Raw genomic sequence first — 25,469 nt, forward strand, 5'->3', positions numbered from 1 at the left:
AAAAAAAAATTCAAAGGCTTGCACAAGGTGCACCCTTTTAAGGCTGTAGGACCAAAGGATCAAATTCCAAATAAATCCAGGAGCCTACATTACCCATGATTCAATCCCAGCACCAAACGTTAAGCCTGAGATTGTGGGTGATAGAGAGTGCAGTTGGCAGTACTGCTCCTTACTTGCAGAGATGAGAATGGAGCAAATGAGGGTCCCGTAAGCTTCCTTGTTTCTACCTCCACCCAAGTGATGTAGTGCATTGATCTCCAGACACTTATTACAGAAGTATGTTTTATCATGAAAACAAGAGTAGTAAACAAACATTGCCGCGTAAAAATTTGTGGAGTTTGTTTAATGGAGCTTCAATTAAGAAATGTGGTTCAAGTTCTGCAAATTTGGACAGCTGGAGTGGGTCTGAGATGCAAAGGTTAAGCTAGTTGTTCCCTGCTTACAGTAAGCAGTAAGCCAGAGGAAGATGGAGTACCACTAACAAAGCAATGCTGCCACCATGCGACTGGATGAAAAAAACTCCTGGTATTATGGTGCTGGTTAGAGGTCATAGAGAAGGCTGTTTCAAGCTTCTCTAAAGACCTCAATATCAGCTCAAGTGTTGGACTCATGTTAAACTCTGTGAGTTCAAGAACATTAATATTACTCAGTTGGCTTGTTTAAGCTTTATCCCAATTTCCATATGACCTAACTGGTGATTTATGTTCACTGCAGTGTACCCACAGCAATTACAACACATGTCAGCAGCTTTCACAGCAGTTCATTACTGTCAAAAACTCCACATGGCGCCACCTCTGATTTATTTTTGAGTTGCATTTATTTTATTCCCCAAATCTTTTGCAAATGACACGCAAATGAGACATTTCATCCCAGGCAAACTTTCCATCATAATTACTTTTTGTCGAGCTCAGTCAGATATTAGCACCGAAACGTTTGATTAATTACTTTGTCAGTGAGGAAGTTAAGTGGCTAAGAATTGGGTTATTAGACCTGCTCTGTCTTAAAAGCCTCTTTTAATTGGAAGTCAATGATCATTTGAATAATAGGAGCAGCGGGAAAGTCCATGCATATGATTCCAAAGCGCTGGTTCAGGTCCGTCTTGGCCCTCAGGTACTCGTACAGCTGTGGGTTGATGAGCTGTGCGACAGCCCTGGGGTGCGCGAACACTCCGGCTCCACTGCTGAAGGTGAGAAAAATCTGGGCTTTGTTTCCTGAAGGTGCAGCCTCCAAGTGGTTGTAGACACTCTGCCATTTCTCCTGCACATGTGCCACTGTGGGCACCTGGAGGGAACACCAAGTGTAATTTAAAATAGTGCAGAAACCAAGTAGGATCACATGGAACATAGGCAAGGTAATGAATATAAAACACTACTGACATCACAGGTAGTTTGAGTATAAAAATGTAGACAGACCTTCCAGTCATCAGCTATGTCCATTGAATCATAACGCATCCCCAGATCTGGCCCATTGAAGTTCTGCAGGATGATGATCTTCCCTCGAGCCTCACTCATGGTTGGCACGAGTCGGCTGTGCCACAGCAGGTCCCAGTGAGAGTAGCGATTGATGTAGTCTACCACAGCACCATAGATGTCACCCGTCTCACTGAACTCCTCCTTTAGACGCATTAGCACTGTCTCAGTTGGAAACTGCTGCAGGAAGTCAGTCACTCCCTCCAGGACGTCGCCAAAGTGCGCTCGCTGGTAGGACACCCCGTGATGAATGGTGAGGTTTCCGTTGACGTGACGCACACGGATGTCTAAGAAGCGAACGCCAGCAAGGAGCTGGGAGGCCAGGCTCCAGGTCTGGCACTCTGCATACACACCACCATATAGGGCCATGGTGTTGTGGGTCCCAGGCATGGTGATTTCTGACAGCAGCCGATCATCAGGGATGCTGGCCATCCAGGCCGGGTTGAGGAACTCTGGGTTGGGTGTGTCATCATAGTCAGGCCTCTGGATTGCACCGTTACTCAAACTAATGACTCTAAAACACAGACAGATAAAATAACTTATCTAGTGCAGGGCTTCTCAAATTTTTGCTCTCAGGTGCAGAGTCAAGAATCAATCCACCTGAGTCACAGTTGCCCCATGGGACAGTCCTTTTTTAAAACACTTTATGGATTTTTTGAAGTTGAGCTTTTATACATGATGAATTGCTCTCTTCAGTTGGGTGTCTTCCCTGCTGCCTTTAAAACGGCGGTGGTGAGGCCCCTTCTGAAGAAGAGCAATTTGGATTGTAATGATTTTAATAACTACAGACCTGTATCCAACTTACCATTTTTAAGTAAAATTTTAGAAAAACTTGTTTTTACTCAGATTAATGATTTTCTGAATGATAAACAGATCCTAGAGATATTTCAGTCTGGATTTCGGGTGAACCACAGCACAGAGACCGCTCTCCTAAAGGTTTTAAATGATATTAGATGTAACTGGGACTCCCAAAAGCTCTCAGTCCTGGTGCTACTGGATCTAAGCGCAGCCTTTGATACACTAGACCACGCTATACTTTTAAACAGACTGAAACACATGGTGGGCCTCTCTGGTGCTGTACACAACTGGTTCACTTCCTATCTCTCAGACAGAACTTTTATGGTGTGTATGGATACATGCTCCTCTAAGATCCATAAAATGACATATGGTGTGCCTCAAGGGTCGGTTTTAGGCCCTGTACTTTTTAATTTGTATATGCTCCCTCTTGGCGGTGTCATCAGGAGACATGGAGCGAACTTCCACAGTTACGCTGATGATACTCAGCTGTACATCTCCGTGTCTCCTGATGACACCAGACCAATGGATGCCCTTTTTAACTGTATTCTAGATATAAAATCTTGGATGGCAGAAAACTTTTTACAGCTTAACCAGGACAAAACTGAAGTTTTAATCATCGGTCCTGAGGCTCAAAGAGAGAAACTCTTGTCTAAATTACAGGCATTTTCACTATGCCCTTCACTACAAGTGAAAAACCTGGGTGTTATTTTCGACTCTGAGCTTGGTTTTATCCCTCATATTAAACACGTAACCAAAATTGGATTTTATCATCTAAAAAATATAGCCAGAGTCCGCCCTATTCTCTCTCGGGCCAACACGGAGATGCTGATGCATGCTTTTATTACCAGTCGCATTGATTACTGTAATGCCCTGCTCTCTGGTCTCCCCAAAAAGAATATTTCACTTTTGCAACTTTTGCAAAACTCTGCAGCTCGTGTGCTGACGAAGACCAGAGGGCGGGCCCACATTACACCGGTTTTACAATCGCTGCATTGGCTCCCCGTGTGTTTCAGGATCGATTTTAAAGTTCTTTTATTGTTTTTTAAATGTCTTAATGGTCTTGGGCCTTCTTATCTCTCAGATTTGCTTTTACCATATGAACCCTCGCGGACCCTGAGGTCTTCTGGTACTGGCCTTTTGATTGTCCCTAAAGTCAGGACACATACTCACAGAGAGGCAGTTTTTCAGTGGTATGGTCCTCATCTGTGGAACAGCCTGCCGGAGGAGCTCAGGGCCGCAGAGAATGTACATGTTTTTAAGAACAGGCTCAAGACCCACCTTTTTAATTTAGCTTTCACCTAACGTTTGTTTATTTTATGCTTATTTATTCTATCCTGTTATTCTATTTATATTATTAATTTAGGTTTTACCTAATATTTATTGATTTTATTCTTATTCATTTTTTATCTTCTTACTATATTTATATTTATATTGTATCCCGTTCTTATTTATTTTATCTCTTTTATCCTGTATATATCCTTATTGGGTCATATCTCCAGTGTTTCCTCGGAGGGGGCTCTCTGCACTGGGGCTGTGATTGACCGTGGCTGCTGGGGCTCTGTGGGTCCTCTCAGCCTGGCTGGGGGGCTTCTTTGCCTCCCTCCTGCTGTGTGCCCAGCCTGGAGGCTGCGGTCTGTGACCGGCTCCCGGTGCAGACGGCTCCCTGTGATAGTGTTTCCTCACTTGGCTAATGCGTACCCAGCCCAATTTTACTCTTTAAGTGTGTGTGTGTGTGGGGGGGGTGGGGGGGAATGTGTGTATCCATGACCGTTTATGTTAATGAGAGTGTGGGGAGTGAGCGGGAGGGTGGGGTGGGGTGGGCTGCTTTTAACCATGTAAAGCACTTTGTGCTACAGTTTTTTTTTTTTGTATGAAAAGTGCTTTATAAATAAAGATTGATTGATTGATTGATTGATTAGGCCTACACTACGCCAGTATTTAAAATTATCCAGATAACTTCAGGATTAATCCTGGGTTTTCAGTACTACACAGGAGGATGTGGTACATCGCCACTCCAGAATAAAGATTAAAATCCGAAGGTATGAAATCATCAACTACTGACCACTGAATTCTCAGTAATTGCGTGGAAAGTAGGGTGTTCTAAATCATTTTCAATAGCAACCAAAGTATTTGTGTATTGTAAGATTATAAAATCTTACAATAATACAGAGGAAAACCCTAACAATCAGATGACCCTTTATCAGAAAGTACTTGGTCACAGTGGAAAGGAAAAACTCCCTTTTGACAGGAAGAAATTCCCATTAGAACCAGGCTCAGGGAGGGGCAACCATCTGCCATGGCCATTCAGGGGTGAGGAGACGAAGACGAGACAAATGAAAACAGAATCGTAGATGAAACTTTATTCTTTCATTCCTGCAAATAATTTTACTTTTTTTTTCTTGTATGTGATATGTGATTCTAAAACTTCATGGTCATGGAGGCCAGTGGCCTTCTTCTGGCCACTCTCCCTTTCTGTACCTCTAACTCTCTGGCCGTTTATCAATGCCCAAGTACGCGAGTACGTACTCGCGTTCTCGGTGAGTACGTACCCGCCGAGAACGCACGGGAGTACGTACCCGCCGAGAACGCGAGCACGGACTCGTGGGCCGTTTCTCAATTCTCAAGTACGCGAGCACGGACTCGTGATTTGTACAGTCGGAACACCAGCGTACGTGATGATGTCACAGGTCCGGAGTTTTTACTGCCGTCCCCTCTTAATTTAACTGTAAGTAACATGTTATGAAGCTTAACTTTAATCACAGCCAAACTAGTTTACTCAGGAACAAATAAAACACTGAAATAAACCAAACATTAACATTTAGAAGTGATCTAAGTGACTTATATATCATTGTTAACCTCAGTAGTGAAATCTCTATTAATAAAAATAGTGTACATGTACATACGTGTACATACCTTAATAAAAACAAGCAGGTGAGATGTTAGAACGCTTTTATTTCTATTCTAGTGGACACTCAATACTATAGACAGCTGCTGGGGTTTCTTTAACCTGAGTAGTGAGAAGCGGTTTGGGGGGGGGGGGGTTGGAAACGATGTGCCGGGAGTCTGCTGTTGAGTTTTGGACGAAATGCATTCTGGGATATTTAGCTGTCCCAAGTCTACACCGATGCATGCTCGATAAAACGGGCAGATCGAGAACACATCCGGGACTTTTTCGCGTTCTCGGCGTGATGCGTACTTCGAATTGGAACAGTACTTGGTCTCCGACTGATGACGTATCACGAGTACACGAGAACGCAAGTACGCACAAGTACGCATATTGATAAACGCCCTCTGTCTTTCTCACCACCAGTTCTCATGAAGTTCCACTGGTTGGTTGTAGGACCTCAGAGAGGAGTGCCCATCTGCAGTGGGGCTGCACAGCTGTCTCCCATCATCTAATCTTCACCACAGCATTTAAAACAGCTTTCCTTCTCAACTGTTACCTCGTTGGTCAATTTTTGTCAGTGGTAATGCTCTTGTTAAATTTTTAAACTCAGTTCTTGTGTCAGTCTTCATTTTCAATTGTTCATGCTGTCTCTTCTTTGTCCTTGATGTGCAATTCCTGCTACTGGCTTCTCAAAATTGGAAAAATCAGTGCTGCTGTATTTAAATATACTACTGTATTAATAAATCTTTTAACTGCTTCTATTTTCCAAGGCTGTCTTTGGCTCAAACATGACAGAACCTTTGAAATATTGACTCTCTTCCAGTTTTACTGATAGAAGCACTTAAACTTACTGTACAGCACTTTTCCTCAAACACACTCACACTGCTGGTTTGGCTGTGTTATATTGTGTGTTTAACCCTTTCATATTTTCCGTACACACATACACTGCTGTCACTACATTTCTCCATAATTGTGATTGGTCAAATGTGCCACCCCTTTCATGATTGGCATTGGACCTCCCCTTCGGCTCTGCTACAGCATGGGCTTCTTTGCTCTCCACACACACTGACCATGCATACAGAAATGTACTTCTTATTGTATTTTATAGATTGTGGTTTAAGCTTAAAGCCTGTGATTTTTCACACTTTTTTTTCTTTTGATGTATTGTGTGTGCTTGATGTTCTGAACTGTTGGTGCAATAAGAAATAAAAGTTGCACTGAACTGGACTAAAACCTAAAATGGAAATATATTAGCACTTAGAATATTTGTTGTGGGTATGTAGCCCCTTTTTGACTTACTCACCCCAGCAGGACCATCAGCTCGATTAACAACTTGTGCATTTTCACTGGATCTTGTCTCATGTTGTTCCTCATTTCTGATTTTCCAGTCCTGGAAACAGATTAAAATTTAAGAGCATGAAAAATACCAAGATCCAGTTTAATGTAATGATAGAAATGACCCATTTAAAAAAAAAAAAAAAAGCAGAAAAATCTTGCATGTAAAAAATGACGTGTTTGGAGCAGTCATCCAAATATACATGCTGACTTATTAAAAATGTGTTCATTAAAATAAGGCAAGCTCTTTTTTTCACAAAAAAAATTCACTGAAAAATACATTTATTTAAAATATTGTCTGTAATAAACTCTTCATTACAAGTGCCAGCGAGAAACATGTAAGAAGAAAAAAACAGAGAAAACAGAAGCTGAAGTGCTGTTCCCATCATGAAAACACGCCAATCTAAAAAGCACTAAAACTGTAACAGTAGAACAGTAGCAACTGATTCTGAACCAGCTCGAGGTCGACCTCTGCTGAACCCCGTGGCCCATTTCAATGGCAGGCTTAAACCTTTCTAATCCCAGAGCTGAACCAAACATCCACAGCTGCTGTGTCAAACCTGCTGATGTGCCTCGCTGTTTGCTTCTGTTCTTACCTGAAACGAGCTGGGGGTCCGTCCTCAGTCCAGTCCAGAAACGTCCTTGGAGTATCGAACAGGGAGAGCGGGGAGTTGAGGTGTCAGAGGCAAAATTTGGTGATCTGGGAGATTACTGTGGGAACTAATACAGAGGAGGAGTTGAGGGGTGGGAGTGCAGCACTGTGCATGTGTGAGGGTGGGTGGGAGCGTCAGTGCGAGGGGTAACTGTCCCTGAATATACATAATGAAAATAATGCCAAAGAAGTGGATGAAAAATCTACTTTTATATGTGTTTTTATATATTTTAAAACTTTAATTTTTTCTGAATTATGTTTTAAAATAGAGAATAAAAACAGAGAAATTATCATGTTTCTTTAGTACAAGTCAGTTGTATGCAGTCATGCTACAGCTGAGTGATTTCTCACAGCATTTATCAGTCTTCATAAGTTAATATAAGCCCAGTGTTAATATTGGAATGAAAATTTCAGGAGAACTTAAATGGATTGAATGGAAAATGCTAACAAGGAAAGATCTACACAAACTGCATCGAAGGCAGTGAGGTGGGTTTTAATTCAGTTATAGGAGGGAGGCCTAATAATGGTTACTTCCAGTACTTATTAAGAAGAGAAGGCACATCATACCCTCAGATAAAATGCAAGCTTTTAATTGTCAAACTTTAAAGGAGACCTGTTATGCAACGTCCTTTTTTTCTGTCAAATATATGCTGTTACAGTGGCAGATGCTAATGCTAGACATGGTCAAAATAATGACCACTGTGAGGCAAAAAGACTGCTACAAACACTCCGGTTCAACATTTTTTTTTTTAAATAATCATGGTTCTGCATGATGTCACTTAGGGGGATAACCCTAATATCACATGCACACATTTTTGGCTGTCAGGATATAGGAGCTGTCCAAACCTTCTGTTTAAAAGAAACAGCCAATCAAAAGAAAGTAGGCTTAAAGAGGGAGGAGCCCAAACATTTTTTGGTTTCATGCAGTGGATGGACTTAAGGGCCACACACAGGGCCAGTGTAACATAATTTATTCTGAGAATTTTAAGAATTAACACTATATAGTGTTGAAAATTAGGATATTAGGTTCTCTTTAGACACAACTGATTACTCTTTTATTCAAATATATTTTTAACTCAATCTAAGATGTATCTGGTAGTGTGTAAACATGTGGAAAAATGTGCAGATGTTTGCTCGATTTGTCTCATATCACAGTCAAACATTGCACAACAGCCTAGTCCTTGTCTCGTTTAATCATGTTTGCTTAGCTGTTTCTACATATCATCAATCCAGAGCGTGTAGAACAGAAATTCCTGCAGTTTTGAATAAATATTTCACACCAGGTGAATTTGAGTGAAACATAACAAATTCACCTGGCACAGCCCGGTGAATATACTCAAGATTTAGATCAAATATAACTATAGAGGGGCTGCTTCTCCAGCACACACTGCATGTAGTCCAGGAAAGCATCAACAGCTCTGTAAGTGAAAGAAAGGGTGGAGAATTATTAATAAATGCAACCATGAGAAGATGATCAGAAGAACATGCAAAAATGAAAGGAGCATTGTCGCTTTTGAAGTCTGTCCAGTTGTAAAGATTAAAGAACCCACAATCTCTCAAATAGCTGACATGTGCTTTTTGGAAACTAGTTTTTACTGGAAATAATCTTATTCAGAGAGACAACCTTACTCAGAATAGCCGTATTTACTCACTGACAAATTTAGTCTTGGTTAATAAGTGATGGATGACACGTTGAAACGGAAAAAAACTGTAATATAAAAGAACAAGAAGTATGTTAAATGTCTCTTATTTTAAGTAGAACTTCCCCCTGTAACTTTTACACCATACTTAAATGATGAATTAATGTGGATACTGCTTTTTACTCAAATATTCAGTGGAGATGGAGTGTTTAATATTCAGTACTTCTAAGATTTTATCATTGTCAGTGTTTCATTTTAGCTGTATATAGTTTCCTTGTGAAAACAAGCAGACAATATCAAATGGAGCCAAAAACTGCAGTTTGTGTAATGGCCACTCAGTGGCTCCAAATGCAAGTCAGTAGTCGGTGCCCACAGAGTTTCATGTTAACAGGTGAATATAAACATGTTTAAGGACAAATACAAAAAGTGGTTTGGGTCTATGGCTAATGGTGCTTGTTTATAACTTTCAGTATATTATTTGCCCTTGTTGAAAATATCTGGCTTTGACCATACTGTTTTTATCAAACTTCAATCTACCTATCATGTCTCTTTTTTTGTCTCCTCCTGGAAACAATTGTCTACAGCCCATTAAAGTCCTTCCTGGATGAACAATGGAATTCTGGAAGTGTTCCAGTCTGGGTTTAAAACTCACCACAGCACTGAGACCAGGCTTTTTAATGATATTCATTTAGCAACTGATTCTGATGACTGTGTGCAAGTTGTGCTTTTGTACTTAACAGCTGCCTTTGACACAGTGGACCATGAAATCCTCATCTCCAGGCTGGAGCAGTGGGTGGGCATTACTGGCTCAGCTCTCCAATGGTTAAGGGACTAACTCTGTGACAGAAGTTTGTGTGTCAGCATTGATGGTTTTACCTTGGCCCTCTCCTTTTCTCTTTGTACCTGCTGTCACTTGGCAATATTTTCTGGAAACATAATATTTATGCGGACAACTGTCAAGTTTATTTTGCACTTAGGCACACTGGTGCATACTCTGTCCACCCTCTGCCTTATCAACAAAAGAAGCCCAGTCTATCTGTGATGGGACAGCTGATTGTCTTCAGGGCAATAATTCATCCTTCATATGACCACCTGAGAGTGCCAAAGTTATTTTCAAGGTTTAGGTATTCCAATGTAAACTTAAACATGAAATAAAGTACTTCATACAGAATGTGTGTAAGGCATACGCTGTGACCGTGTGAATAAACTTGTGTTGTCTTAGGAAGGTTAACCAAAGACTTCAGGGTGTGTCCAGAGGAAGTTTCAGGTGAATGCGAACAAACAGAGACAGAAAATCCTGAAAGTTTAATGTTAAAATTAAATAAATGGTAATATTGTCTCTGACTAACCATCAAGTAAAACTTTATACAGAACAAGACATCACAAAAGTCTTTCAATATAAAAAAGTAAAAATAAAAGACATGCTTGGACTTGTTTGTGCTCTTAAGTTGAGCTCCTGACTGTTGTATCTGTTAGAGTTGATGCTTTTGAGATTGTCATTTGTGCTAAGATATATATAACCATTGCTTGTGTGTGTGTGCTGATAAAATGTTTCTCCTTCTTAGGTTTTATGCTTCTATGATGGAAGAAGCAGCTTTGTTGCTATAATTTTTCCTTACACATTTAGAAACCACGAGGTTCTGTTCATCTAAGGTGCAGGACTGCTCACTTCTGCTTTTTACACATCTTAGTTCGTTGAAAGGTGGCATCCTGTATGGGGTGACTGGAGAGGTTGATAAGAAGTCATGCCTTGTATGGTATGGCGAGGGGCCACACACACACACACACACACACACACACACACACACACACACACACACACACACACACACACACACACACACACACACACACACACACACACACACACTCTAGTGTCAGTGTTTTATTTTGTATACCAAAGAAAAAATCTTTGTGGCTAATAGCAGAGAAGTCTGCCCACTGCCTCTGGTTGTCTAGGGCTCTTGGCCTTTGGCTGCAGGCACTTCATCTGGACCTATCTTTTCCCTCATCCCCCCGTGAGATGCGTGGCCTTGGGTCTTTGTACTCTTGGGACCTACAGACGATCTATTAAAAATAAAGTTTTCTATAAGGGCAGATGTCCAAATTCAAAAAGTGGTTAATATTTAATGACAGCATGATGACCTCAGGAATCCTCTGGATACTTGAGACTTTGATCCAATGACTCTGATTATCAGAATGGCTTTTCTTACACGATCTGTACATATCTGACACTATTTTTTTAACATTATCTTCTTCAGTTTCATCACGCTCTTAAATCTGCCAGGGCTGTTGCTATCATTGGCTGTTTTTCCCAGCAGACATCGTACCAGGAAAATCAGGCTTTGCAAGGCAAGTTTTAAAACTGAACCTAGACCAGCCTCTTGTTTAAGGTAGACATTTCCTTATTTGTTTATGTTGGTAAAACTCAAGATCCTTCTGTATGTGTGTCACCTTGTCCCTAAAAGCGCACTCAGTCTGTGTAGACTTTTTAGGATAATTAGAGGGTCACTTTACCCAAGTTGTAAAAATTTATATTTTCTCTTCCCTTTGGGGTTGTATCTGAATTTCCAGTGTAAAAAGTCAACCAAATCAAAAATATGGAGAGACCTTTGTAAATAAGAGAGGAGGCGAAAGCTTAGACTCAATTCTGGTGGTCAAAAAGTAACGCTTTGTTTCCATTTGACTTCCTCGTGAACAGATGTCATTTTAAATAAACATAAAACTCTTGGGTTTAAATAACATTTCCTCTTGCTAAACTCTTAGTGCGCCAATATTTATTTATTTATTTTTATATTTTTGTATCTCAAATGTCGTGAAATGCTAAAAAGAAAACATACCAAAAAAATAAAAGTGTGTACGTAAGTTTTATGTGACTAGTATGAAAAATATTCAAATGAAAGCTGGTGTCAGCAGGCAGTGATACTGTATCTTGAAATGTTCTTTTTCACTCGTAAACAAAGCCATTTCCAGAAACACAGGTTTTCTTTTGTTATTCGTCTCAACTCACATCCTGAAAAATGAATGAACGAATGAATGCAAACACGATGAATAAATATTTCTTTCATGACGATATTGATACTAATACACATAAGCAGCAAAGACAATAGGGAGACATTTGTTTCTGCTCATTAGGCACGATGATGCATTTCACTTCATTTCACTGATAATTTCTGTAGTATCTCGTCACCCAAACTGGTTGGGAAGGTGTGTGACCATATGATTAAAACAATGACAAAAGGCAACAAGGGCGACAAGGGCTGGTGCTCCAGCATGTGGTTGGAGCTTCAGCCACAGTGTTTCTAGATGGACTCTCTCAGCCAATCAGCACAGAGCACGCATGACTCACTTCCTTGTATCTGCTCCCTTATTTGGCAGGAAGGGGTTGTCCTTATTTGACTATAGGGTGGAAAATGGTGGAAGGCAAAGCCAAACGGCTGCAGTAGACTGAGGAATACCAGCAGTTTTATCTTTGGTGAGTAAACATCTGCCTTCTGTGCTTCACAATCTCTGATCTGAAGGTTGTTTAGAGTCTATTTGAAAGCGAGTCAGCTGGGACTGATAGCAGCATGCCAGGGTGATTCATGTAGGAGAGGCAGAGAATCAGGAAATGAGAGAAACAAGCTTGGAAACAAACAGCAACACAATCCCGAGACTGGGTTTAGGTTAAAGCTGCCAAAAGAAATAGCTTCTGGGAGTGATTGAAAGTGCTCAGTAGATGATCTACTGAAGTTCACAACCTGGAGCCATTTCTTTGTTTCCAGTCTTTCTAGTGTTACTACAAATAGACACACCTACTGTTATCCCTGAGTTATTTTTCCAGCACGACAACATTGAGATTGATGATTAATGCTAGAAGTATGACAAAGATGCACTGCTATTAGATGTGGATGCATAGTTTCACAGATGAACATTTACACTGATGTGGTAAGTAATCATTCAGTAAAATGTCTCGGTTTATGCTTCCTAAATGAAAGGATTCGCTTATATCCTTCTTTACGTCATTAAGAATTCATCATCTTTGAGTCTTTAACATATTTTTTTGCATAAAAATGTATTTTTTGTGCTTTACTGCAAACAAAATGCCGGTGATTGAAATTATAAAACGATGCTTGTTTCATTTTAGCTGAATACCTCTCTTTAAACTTAAACTATATGTTGTTACAAGTTTTCTAAGAATTAGTAACTTTTTTTGACATAAAATGACAAAAGTTTGTTGCTCACGTATCATAGACGTGATTATTTGTGGGTCTTTTTTGGGCTCTGTCACATACGAAGTATCACTGAACTGGACTTTTACTTTGTTAACAACATTCTTCCTTGTGCTTTTACATTTTAAGGATCAAATTCAATGAAAAACTTAGAAAACACCAAAAGGTTTATCAGTAATGACACATGCCTTCACTGTCACATGTTGCCCATAACATTAAGTGTAAGATGACACCTTTTAGTATTACTCTACACGATATGGTGCATAGGCAGCAGCTGGTGACATGTGTGTATGCCAGCAGTTAGCTTGTTTTTAGTTGGCCTGTGAGATGAGGAAAAGTTTGTGACTTACGTGGGCAGGCTTTCATTCCAGCGGGGGATTTTTTGGAAGGGTATCTAATTGTAGTGGCAGCAAAATGATAAAATAGTTAACAAAACATGTCAAAAAGTGGATTCTGTTCATCTGGACGTAGCGTTTTCAGTGGGAGAAACATGTCGTCACTCATCTAAGTGACTTCTTCAGAAGTCACTTGGATGTTTTCGATCCAGTGTCAGTGTGTGAATATTAGGTGAAAAGTTTTTTGGTGAATGAAGCTTTTAAGAAGAAAGCACTTTGAGTGCTCAAATAGAGCAGAAAGGTGCTGTATAAGTGTTAGTCTGTTTAACCTTAAACTTTTTGTTCTGTCTCTCCAGATTCACTCTGTGTGCACTTTTAACGTGGCAGAAGAAAAACAGCAGTGATGGCTGATTCAGCACAAATCAAGAAGACCGCAGCCAAAGTGTTGTGCTGTGTGGAGAAGGTTTCCTCCTTCGCCTCCTCCATTGACCCCATCTTTGGTGTCGTCTCTTCCCTGGTTGGAGTGGCTCGCAAGGGCCTGATGGACGAAGAGGATCATCCTCTGGAGAAGGACTTCCAGGCGATCAACACCAAACTACAGAGCATCTCTCAGAAGAACCAGGAATGCCTGAAAAAGATCCACATTGACGAGGTGAACGAAACCTACGGCAAGTACGAGGAGTACATCAAGCACCAGTACAATGCCTTCAACAGCATGGTGGCACTGGTGAAGAAAGATCCAGGCAACGCCACGCGCCACATGGAGACCTTTGAGAAGATTTATGAGAGGGACAAGTCTGACATGAGCCTGGATGTGTATTATCGTGGCGTGATGGGTACACAAACGCTATTCGGAAAACCGCTACTGAAAGTGTACTTTGAACACTGTGAAGGCGACCGAGAAATCATGGAGCGCCGCTGTTCACACATCACCCACCTCTTCCACATGGGCCTCATCGCCCTCATGGGCTACACAGCCGTCACAGAGGACGACGAAGATGAAGTGCGCGAGAAGTGGACTGGCAGGGTGCAGGACATACAGGAGAAGATGCAGGAGGTGCTCAGCGAGTGCAAACCCCAAGCATCCTAAGCCCCACAAGGAGAGAGGACATCCTTTGAGTTTGGTGGTACCAACATAGAGACCAATCAGGACTCTCAGCTGTGGATTAAAAAAATAAATTATGCTATTATATAAAAATATATGTAAGACCAAAGCCATGTTTTCATTTGAGCACTTGAGCTGCACTGGATGGTTGTACTGCAGCATCTTAATTGTTGTCTTGACAATGTATACTGTTTTCAGAATTACCACTATAATGTTCAGCTGCTTTGTGCTGCGCCTCAATAGATGCTGAAATTTTATACAATAAAATGTATGAATTATTATACAGTCAAGTTGTATATTTGTGAAATAAAGCTGCAGAAAAAAAAGTCAATTAATGAGGTGCAAGTCTGGAACTTCTCTAATAACTCAGTCTGCTGAGCTGCTAGAAACCAAACCCTACTACACAGTTAATAAACTCAAAGAATTTTACTCATATCCACACTTCATTTCCTTTTAAAACGTGTCTCTCTGAAACAGGAGCTGCTTTCATAATACCAGCGAAACAATTGACTTGACTTCATGAGAACTCGATGTCTATTTAATACATTCCTTTCTTTCACTGAGTTCAACAATGTAGTAATTATACTGGGTTTAAAGAAGCCTGTTAGAGTACAGACTACATAATTCATGAATTATGATTATGCTTTAAGTATAAATAGCACTGGGGTGATTCTACTGTATAGCTCACTTGGTTGAGCAGGTGACCCATATGCAAAAGGCTACTGTAGAGGTATGGGTTCAAGGTTGCCCCAGACTACCTTCAGTGTGTTATTCCCCCACACTCTTTCCCAGAGTTCCTGTCAGCTTTCGATTTTCTATATGAAAATTTGAGTCTGCCTGTAAAAAAAAAACAAACAAAAACGAAACACATAAGTCAAAGTTTCAGATTACCTCAAAATTTCAGCTTAATAACACAAACCTCTGAAAAATTAACTTGAAATTTCAAGTCGAAGTGATTTGGGAGGTCGCTTTTGACAGTGAGAGTTTCACCAGTTCTTCAAATATATATATATAAAAAATATTCCCTTCTTCCAGCTTTCCAAATACCAGGATTTGCTTGTTGTACTTTCTATCAGTCAGGGTTGAAGACTAGTGTGAGAAAGTGCGGAATTGTGAGGAATATCAATGATCAGGATATTTTATCTGTTAAATTTGCTAATTCATTATGGCTAATGAAAGACATCGCTAGCTTAAGTTATACAACTGATCCAATTAAAGCAATAAATTGCTTTGAATATACATAAGTTTATTTGCTTTATACACCCCTCTAGCGGAGAAACTCCTAAAATATCTATCTATCTATCTATCTCTCTATCTATCTATCTATCTTAGCTGTTGGCTATAATATTCAATTCAAAATTGATTTTTTGTTATCCCAAAATTGCATATAGCCTTCATATGTTTAATAGCAAGCAAAACACGTACTACTACTTGTAATACTTCTGAATGATTATTAGGTTATTATGTCAAAATTTCGGCTATCTCAACATTTCGAAGCCTTTAAGTCATAAATTTGAGCTAATGACCTGAAATTTTGACTTATGGATGACAATTTAAAAAAATATTTAAAAAAGTTTCCATAGCTTTTTTGGGGGGGTCTTTTAAGAGGACAATAAATCATATTGAAATCTGAAAAACTTAAATAAAATCACTAAATTAGAGAGAGTTTTGATTTTTTTAATATATATATATATATAAATACGGAGCACAGCAGACGCTGCTTGACGCTCATGCTTTGTTATTGAGTGTACGTGGTCCCCCTCACCAGCAGAGTCCTCTGTCGTCCTGCCGCAGCTGCTGCACTCAAACGTAACGTGATTCCTCTGTTTGTCTCTGCAGCCCTGCCCCGTCTTAAAAAGGCCTGCAACTACCTCAACCCAAAAATAACTGCTTCTGGAAGCTGTGCTGGGGCAACCTCCCGGCTCCACACCGCTAATTTAACCCAATTAAGACGAGCGGAGAGCCGAGGAAAGCTCCGTTTGGTGATTTTGAAAGAAAGTCACGTCGCTTTCGGTAAGTTTCAGCTGCTCGGCGAGCGGAAAAAAAAAACATTGATGAAGATGAGTGTAGCATCCCGGCTACTGCTGCTGACTCCGCTCTAAAAGTTCTGTCGTTTAACGTGGACAAGGAAATGTATGAAAACTGGTTGAATACGACAGTGTATACCGTGTGTGTGTGTAAAATACAACATGTAAAGGTGTTCGTGTAATAACAGTTTAAAGACAGCGGAGCCTGGTTTCCGGGGCGTGACCTGTCTTTGAACTCAACAAGTTTGTGTCTGAGATGACTCTTACTAGTTTTACTGTGTGTTAAATTATAATTATAATAATTTTATTTTACTGCAGCTCAAAAGTGACTAAAAATAAGATACAATAAATAAAACGGTGTAAATACACTACAAAATTAAAAATAGTACCTATACAATATGAAATAATAAAAGAATATATATGTAGAGGTATATTTTAAAGCAGTTTGAGAATATTTGTGCTTGTTACATGGTGTGTTATCCTGTACCATGGTGGTAAAGAGATGGACATGGTCAACAAAAATACTCAGGTGGGCTGTGCAGTGTAAATGATGCTCTGTTGGTACTAAAGAGACCAAAGTATGCCAGTAAAATATCCCCACACCGTTACACCACCAGCGGCAGGCTGAACTGTGGATTATTCTGGCGCTACCATTTGAACGTAGCAGCAGAAATGCTTTTCCATTCTTCTGTTGTTCAATTTTGATGAGCACCTGTGAATTGAAGTCTAAATTTTCTGTTCTTAGCTGACAGCTGTGGCACCTGGTGTGCTCTTCTGCATACCTTTTACCTATTTGAGTTGTTGTTTCTTTGCTATGGCATCAGCAGGGCATTGTCACCCAGGGAACTGCCGGTCACTGGAGATTTTCTCTTTTTCTGATTTGTGTGTAAATTTGTCAGCAGATCTAATCTTACACTTCGTGTGTTTACAAGGTATTCATTAAATAGTGTGACTGGTTTGGGGGAGGGGGGTACTACCTCAGTGTGGTAAACGTGGTCTTTGTGAATATTTTATGTTGTACAAGACAAAAGGCATCAAGGAGGACGGGGTTAAAAGGTTCTCTATGGTGCACCGCTATGCTTCACAACTCCACAGCTGTTGAGTCAAACCTGAGAGTGACGTTTGCAGCAGTTCTTACCCGCAAGTGCTAGAAGACAGCCAGAGACAACGACGGAAACAGAGAATTTGTTCATATGCGTCAACCCTTTCTCTGATACACAGTGAGCAAGTTAACAAATCAGCAGTTCTGGACATTGATCCCAGGTTTGATAGTGACATCAATAAGGTTACTAGAAGTGCTTTCTATCCCTTAAAAATATATCTGAGGTTAGAAAATCCTTATCTCAAACTGACTTTGAGAAATTGGTTCATGCATTCATATCAAGCAGGTTAGATTATTGTAACGCTCTATTCACTAGATTACCCAACTCATCAGTAGGATGACTTAAGATCACAGCATAGCACACAGTCCTTACAGGCACATGAAAGTTTGAGCATATTGCCTCAGTACTGAAGGAACTTCATTTGTTCCCAGTACAATTATAGAATTGCCTTTAAAATACTTTTATTAGTTAATAAAGCTTTCAATGGTTTGTCCTCACCACGCCCGGTATATCTCTGACTTGCCCACTGTTTACTGGATGACTGAGAACCTTCACAGACACACTGTTTACAACCCTATCTGAACTCTCAGGTCACCAGGTGCAGATCCTTTAACGTTCCCAGAATTAGATCCAAGTGTGCTGAAGGTGCTTGCAGTTATTGTGGTCCAGTTCTTTGGAACAAGCTCACCTGAGATCAGTTACAACTGTGCATAAATTTAAAAACAGACTTGACCCTTTTTAATCACTAAATAGGTGGTGATGGCGGTGGGTTGCTGTATTTTGCTGTTTTCACTGCCACAGGTTTTATGTTTTTATCTTCTGTGTTAAGCATATTTAGTTTGCATGTAACTGCAAACTCCCACATGGGTGTGTTCACTTCTCTGTCCATGTGGTGACAGCATTAAACAACGTTGGACATTATAAAGATTATAAAATTGTGTGAATGGGTGATTGGTTTTGGCAGTGAGAGCTGTTGGGCTGCAGGTCGGTCACTTGCTTTGGTGTTGGAATTCAAAGTTTCTAAAGTGTAGGAGCTCTGTGATCAGTTAAACCTGTGTATAGACTGAGTGTCACTGCTCATGCACTGAATTACTTTTCTTAGCAACCTTCACCTTTTTTGATATTTTTTTCCCCCCATGTTTTAGGCATGCCTCTCCATGGCATTTGGCCCCCATGTAGGAAATTTTCTCAGGTCTGAGGAAAAGACGCAACGATGGGCAACGAGGACACCCTCGAGGATGTGTTCGTTGCTGTGCTTCGTCCGAAGAATCAAGTCAGCCTGAGCTCGAAAGAATACAGAGCCAAAGCCTATGAGGTAGGCAGACAATCAATTAACACACTGTCCTCAACGTCTTACAGTTTGTTTACATGTGAAAACACCAGTGAGGTGGAAAAAACACTGATGTCCTGTAATGTATTGTTGGTTTGGGCTTATCACTGCTGTATGCATGAATAATAAACACACTTCAGTGAATTCAGATCCACTGGAGTTCCTAACTGAGCCTCTGTTTGCATGTTTTTCCACTGGCGTCTGGGTAGATCCTTTTAAAAGAAGTGCCTTTAGAGGGGAAGGAGAAGAAAAGAAAGAAAGTCCTTCTGGCAACAAAGATCAAAGCAGGAGGAGACAAATCCAAATCCATATTGGATTATGTTGATGAAACGATCAAACCGCTCTCCAGTAACCAAAGCTGTGCTGGTGAGGCTGATGCATTTGTGCACAAGCTGATTTATTAAACTGTTTTTTTTTTGGGGGGGGGGGGGGTAGAAACCACTGATCTAACCAGTGTTTTTGGTGTGCAGGAAAGCGTGTGGTGCACATGAAGAAATTTATTCTTGAAGGTGACAATGAAGGGAAAGAAGCCTCGCTTTTTGTTGTACCAGTCAGTGTTAAAGGTGAGTAAACTATATCTCATCCTGAACTGATCTTGCTGATTTTATTTAACAAAGTTTAAGCTGTGCATGCAGTAGATTAATGAGTTCTTCTATACAGACAACAGCAAGCCTGTCCACAGCCCCGGGAGCCCCAGCTTTTACTGCTTCCACGACATAATGCGGGTGTGCAGTGAGACCAGCACTCACTTCTGCTCCATTACCTCCAAGATGCTCCTGGCTTTAGACAAGTAAGGAGAAGTCTGTAAATGTGCTCTTTAGCTCTAAGAATTTGTCAGAGGTAAACGCCCCTTCCCTTTGCTTCTTTCCCCTCCGCAGATGGTTAGCAGAGCAGCACACTGTGCCTCATGCCATCCCTGCTTTATTCAGACCAGCACCCGTGGAGCGGGTGAAGACCAACGTAAGCAATCCGGCTTACAGCAGTGAGGGCAAACTGAGTGACGAGGGTCTGCACATGGGCTACACTGCTCTGGAGATCAAGAGCAAGATGATGTCCCTGGAGAAGGCTGACATGTGCATCCTGAATCCACTCTACGGCTCAGATCTGCAGTACACCAACAGGGTAAGGCTTTATATATGCAAAGAAACATAATTCTTTTGGTGGATTTGGAAACTTAAATCACCCTCCTTTTGTTTTGTCTGCAGGTGGACAAAGTTATCATCAACCCATACTTTGGGCTCGGAGCACCAGACTATTCCAAGATCCAGATTCCCAAGAGGGAGAAATGGCAGCATGGACCCAACTGTGTGACAGAAGACAAGTGAGGGCTTGTTTTGGTTAACTGCTATCGACTTTGTGTCTAACTTAGCCTCTTTTCAGGGCATACTGAACAGTCTCAATTGACAACGTGGATGCCTTGAACTGAAGTCATGTTTAGTCACTGTTCTTTTTAGCATAAATTCCTGTCTCCACAGGGATCACCAGTGGGTGGACGACTTTCCTCTCCACCGCAGCGCCCTGGAAGGAGACACTGAGCTGATCTCTAAGCTTCTGGACAGCGGTTTCTCAGTCAAGCAGCTGGACAATGATCACTGGGCTCCCATACACTATGCCTGCTGGTGAGTCTCCTGCTCATCTGACAGCTAAAGAACGGCTTAAAAGTATCCAAAATTCCTTATTTTCTTGGTCTTTTTTTCCATTACTTATGTTTAAGATTGATATTCATGTGGTTCCATCCAGGCACGGTAAAGTTGAGGCAACCAAGCTACTGCTGGAGAAGGGTAACTGTAATCCCAACCTGCTGAACGGCCAGCTCAGCTCCCCCCTGCACTTTGCAGCCCGAGGAGGCCACGCAGAGATCGCACAACTGCTGCTGCAGCACCCTGAGATCGACCGGGTACAAATTTAACACTTAACTTCCTTTTTTTTTTTTTTTTTTTTCCAAGAGCAGCATTGTGACACATTAACACAGTTTTTATTTTTATATTTTTAAAAATTATTACTTCAATGAAATGCTGTTACAGCTAAATGTAACTATTTTTTTTATTGGTTTGTAATAATAATAATTGCTGATTTGTATTTTATCAGTATCCACATACCATCCAGATTGCAAATAAAGTGGTAAACATTAATCACTATGTCATGATACTGACTCCTCCACCAATAGCACATAGAAGACCAGCAGAAGAGATCACCGCTCCAAGTGTGCGAGGAGAACAAACAGAACGAGTGGGAGGAGACTGTGAAACTTCTGCAGCAATCCAACAGCAAACCAGTGAGTCACACAGTTACAGTATTTGTTATTCCTTTGTGTGGAACAGCGGCCTGTTCAGGATGTTATCGAGATAAAGTTTGCAATTATTTCTAAATACACTTCAGCATACTTAAGCCCATAAGTATAGACTTCCCAGTGCATATATTTTTTGATGATTGATTTGCAGGTGTTGTTGTTGTTGTATTTTAATATAACATAATAGTTGTTAAACAAATATGGCATCCTAAAGGCATCACAGTACATAAAATGGTAATAATAAAACATAATTGAGGAGTTTGAGGAGAATATAAATGCTGCTTTGGATCCTAATCCAAATGAGGTGGTTGTAGCTCAGGAGCACGTCGTGCACCAATTGGAAGGTTGCTGGGTTGATCCCTGGTTGCTCCAGTCTGCGTGCCAAAGGATCCTTGGGCAAGATAATAACCAAGTTGATCTCTGATGCCACGTTCAAAGTCACCTTTATCACAGTTCTTCCCTGTTTTAACTACAGCAGGTCATCTTGACAATGTCTACTTGTCTTAATGCAATGACTTGTTCCCATGTAATGGGTTGTGTTGATAAGCAATTGGAAAGGTGTACCTAATAAAGTGACTTGTGAATGTAATTCCCTGGCAGTTAAGTTTTTTTGATCGCCTGTTGGTGATATTCCTTCAAGAACAGTCTAAGGTGTCAGGCATTCCCAGGACTAAGCCATGTTTCACTCTTATTTTGCATGTCATTATTGTCTTTTCCTTAAATAGAAACCAGCACTCCATAAAGAATTATGCTTCTGATATTGGGCAAAGGAGTGGCCCCGAGGGCTTGAGTCATGCTCTGGGATTATAGCAGCAAAGCTTGGGGATTTTTTTAGCTGTGCTTTTCATGCTTTTTCATAATGAGCTAACCATTGTTTAGTTTGTTTGCTCATGCCATGTTTAATTAACCTTATATGTTGTTGATAGTGAGTCTGGCATAGATACGTTCACTCATTTTGATATTTTTTTCCTTGTTTGAAGAAAAGGGCTATCCAGTAAAACACATGCACATGTGCAGTTATAACCACACAGAACAGACATGACGGCTTCCTTCTGATGTAACACTTTAAAAAAAGTGTTATAGTATGCTTTAAGTAAAGCGAAGCGCATTGAAATGTTTCCTGAATGTTCAACAATGTTGACAAGTTTTTGTTTTTTGTTTACATATATATGTATACAAATGTTTTAAAGAGGGGTTTATACTTTTGTTTTTAAAAAGAAAGAGAGAGATTGTTAACTTGTTATTTTCTGTTATATCGCGAGAGTACTGTTGCCCGCGGTGAGTTTTTGTTGGTGTGTACGGGGTGTAAGATGGCGTAAAGAATAAAGCGCTTGGAGTGAGACTACGACGTCGTGTCTTTTGACTTTAAACTTAATATTAAGAAATCCACCATTTGTGCTGTTTGTGATCCACAGTACGAGAAGGTGCGCATCTACCGCATGGACGGCTCGTATCGCTCCGTAGAGCTCAAGCACGGCAACAACACAACTGTGCAGCAGATCATGGAGGGGATGCGTCTGTCTCAGGAGACCCAGCAATACTTCACCATCTGGATCTGCTCAGAGAACCTCCGTGAGTCCACTTGTTTCTTTTTTTTCAAATGTATTTATTTATTTATTTAATTTAGTAACATCAATGCAATAAAGACCAAAAGCTGTGTTTGTGGTATCACTGCAAGATCCCAGAAAGATTTGCGTGTGGTTTTGTGTGTTAGACCTGCAGCTGAAGCCGTACCACAAACCCCTGCAGCACCTCCGGATCTGGACCGAGATTGTGACAGATCTCACAGTGCTGGATCCTCAAAGGGAAACGCCACAGCTCTTCCTCCGCAGGGACGTCCGACTGCCCCTTGAAATTGAGAAAAAGGTAGGTCACTTTCACCACCTGAGCATCAGTGACAGCTTAACTGGAAATGTTTTGAGAGCTCTTCATCAGCTTCCTGCTGGTGGCTTTGTTTCAGGTGGAGGATCCCCTGGCCATCCTTATCCTCTTTGACGAGGCCCGGCACTGCCTTCTCAAGGGCTTCTTCCCTGCTCCAGACAACAAGCTGATCACACTGGCCAGCCTCCTCCTGCAAATCATCTATGGAAACTATGAGAGTAAGAAGCACAAGCAAGGGTTCCTCAAGTAAGAGACAAATCATATTTGTGTTTAGATCACTTTTAATATCTGCTCTAACAAAATTGATTTATTTGCATTCTGGTAAAATCTGTGCTTTATTTAAACAGTGAGGAAAACCTCAAATCAATCGTGCCGATATCCAAGGTGAAAAGCAAAGCATACCACTGGACCAATAGGATTCTTCATGAGTATAAAGTACACTTGTGTTTTTATTTTAATTGCTTTTTATCTTATAAATACATTTCAGTGTTCCCTGAGGTGACATCAGGTCCTGTCCCTCTCTCACCAACAGGCTCTGAGCACCAGCGAGGGGGTCAGTAAAGAGATGCACCACCTGCAGCGGCTCTTCCTGCAGAACTGCTGGGACATCCCAACCTATGGAGCAGCTTTCTTCACAGGCCAGGTCTACACCAAGGCCAGCGCAAGCAACCATAAAGTTATCCGTGTCTACGTGGGGGTGAACACAAAGGGACTGCATCTCATGAACATGGAAACTAAGGTAACCTGCCGTCTTGCTGGATTTTTAATTTATTTTTTTAAATGTTTTAAGCTCTTGTTTGTGAATGTAAAGCTACAAAGCTACTTATTCTTCAGCTTGGTGGAGCAAATGGATGGATGATCATGAGCATGGGCCCTCCCACACGAATTTGCCTGTTTTTAAAGCATGTGCACTATGTGCTCGATTGAAGCACAATAGCACAAGGCAGTTTTTAAGTTTTAGTTGAAGATGCTTGATGTGACATCTTATTACACATCTTCTGTTGCAGGTCCTTCTCATCAGTTTAGAGTATAGCACGTTTATATGGCAGCTTGGACATGCTGACCAGTATTTCCAGATACACAGTGGTGACAACAAAATGAACTTCATCGTGCACACAAAACAGGTAATAAATCTTTTCTTGAAATCCAAATAATATTTATTGAAATATATATGGTTGTTAATCTTTAAGGTCTATTCTTTCCCTTCAGGCTGGCCTTATTGTGAAGCTCTTAATGAAACTGAGTGGGCAGATAACTCCAAATGAGAAAGGCGTCACAGACAAATACGCCTATGGCTGAAAACTGTTGAAGAAACCACCTGCCAAAAAAAATTCCCAGTTCAGGTTGTTTGTTGCGACCATCATCTGACTGCAGTAACTCTGGAAAGCCTCTCCACAAGAGCCTCATTTTGTACAACTGGCTTAGTGATATACTTCACATTCTCTGTTTTAATGTTTCCTGGATTTTGATGGCATGTAAATATGTTTATTATTTAATAAAGTGATTGATTGTATGATCAGGATGTGTTTTTCATATTTAGGCAGAAATGACAATGTTATTTTTAGAGGAATTCATTCGATGGAGGCTGAAAGTCAATATTTGCCTTATTATAAATGGGGAGCAGTCTCTCTTCTCTCTTCACTGGGTGAAAATGCCCTGTTGATGCCAGAAGTTGGAGAATAGTGGCTGGGCTGTTTTAGGTGAAAGGAAGGCAACAGTTACTGAAATAACAACTCGCTGCAACCAAGATATGCAGAAGAGCGTCTCTGAATGCACACTACATCAAACATTAAAGCAGAAGACCATACTCGGTGGTCTTCTCTTGCCAGCTAAGAACAGGAAACCTACAGTTTGTGCATCATCACCAAACATTTCCTGGTCTCACCTGGTGGTGTAAAGCTATGGAGGATATTTTCTTGGCACATATATATATATATATATATTTAAATAATGTATATTAAAGAACAGAATTATGATGTGAGGTTTTCAAGGCTACTGGTGAAAATAAACCTAATTTAAAACATATTTGTAGCCTAGCTCCTGTACTAGTTGCACTCCATCACAGGATTTTGAAGTGGTTATTAGTTACTTATTTAAGGTTTTGCAATTCATTTTATGCTTTTACTGAAAGAAAAACGTTGCTATTGTGCACGCCCATGTATTGCTAATTTCATGATAGCAGTCACAATCATTAATGATCCGACACACCCCCAACAAACTGCAAACCAGCTCATTTATTGCTGTAAACGTTTATATAATACTATAATATAAAATATTATAATATATTTCGTTATCTTTGCAGGACTTTAATGTCGCGTATTGTTGAATTCTGGAGGTAGAGGAAAAAGTTTAAATAATAAAAAAAAAGGTCTTAAAATCGATGGTCGCCCTGCTGGTGTGACATCA

General features: G+C 40.5%; 3 protein-coding genes across 3 annotated transcripts; 2 read left to right on the top strand and 1 right to left on the bottom strand.

The window, feature by feature from the left end:
- Positions 1-733: 733 nt before the first annotated feature.
- On the bottom strand, positions 734-7,225 carry si:dkey-266f7.9 (uncharacterized protein LOC100006223 homolog). The gene is made up of 4 exons (XM_065471975.1): positions 7,086-7,225; positions 6,458-6,544; positions 1,413-1,983; positions 734-1,281 (listed from the first exon to the last, which is right to left on the bottom strand). The coding sequence occupies exons 2-4, from the start codon at positions 6,526-6,528 to the stop codon at positions 985-987; spliced, it is 939 nt and encodes a 312-aa protein (XP_065328047.1). The 5' UTR covers positions 6,529-6,544; positions 7,086-7,225; the 3' UTR covers positions 734-984.
- Positions 7,226-12,176: 4,951 nt separating this feature from the next.
- Positions 12,177-14,865, top strand: rpz2 (rapunzel 2). Its single transcript, XM_065471980.1, has 2 exons — positions 12,177-12,256; positions 13,684-14,865. The coding sequence occupies exon 2, from the start codon at positions 13,731-13,733 to the stop codon at positions 14,415-14,417; it is 687 nt and encodes a 228-aa protein (XP_065328052.1). The 5' UTR covers positions 12,177-12,256; positions 13,684-13,730; the 3' UTR covers positions 14,418-14,865.
- A 1,384-nt stretch (positions 14,866-16,249) lies between these two features.
- Positions 16,250-24,576, top strand: krit1 (KRIT1 ankyrin repeat containing). Its single transcript, XM_065471981.1, has 17 exons — positions 16,250-16,445; positions 18,708-18,877; positions 19,102-19,258; positions 19,363-19,455; positions 19,553-19,682; positions 19,771-20,014; positions 20,098-20,213; positions 20,368-20,511; positions 20,633-20,789; positions 21,060-21,167; positions 22,598-22,754; positions 22,897-23,048; positions 23,143-23,309; positions 23,411-23,498; positions 23,596-23,802; positions 24,071-24,187; positions 24,273-24,576. The coding sequence occupies exons 2-17, from the start codon at positions 18,776-18,778 to the stop codon at positions 24,360-24,362; spliced, it is 2,229 nt and encodes a 742-aa protein (XP_065328053.1). The 5' UTR covers positions 16,250-16,445; positions 18,708-18,775; the 3' UTR covers positions 24,363-24,576.
- The last annotated feature ends 893 nt before the right edge of the window (positions 24,577-25,469 follow it).

The sequence above is a fragment of the Pelmatolapia mariae genome, linkage group LG22 (assembly GCF_036321145.2).
Source record: "Pelmatolapia mariae isolate MD_Pm_ZW linkage group LG22, Pm_UMD_F_2, whole genome shotgun sequence".
Taxonomy (NCBI): domain Eukaryota; kingdom Metazoa; phylum Chordata; class Actinopteri; order Cichliformes; family Cichlidae; genus Pelmatolapia; species Pelmatolapia mariae.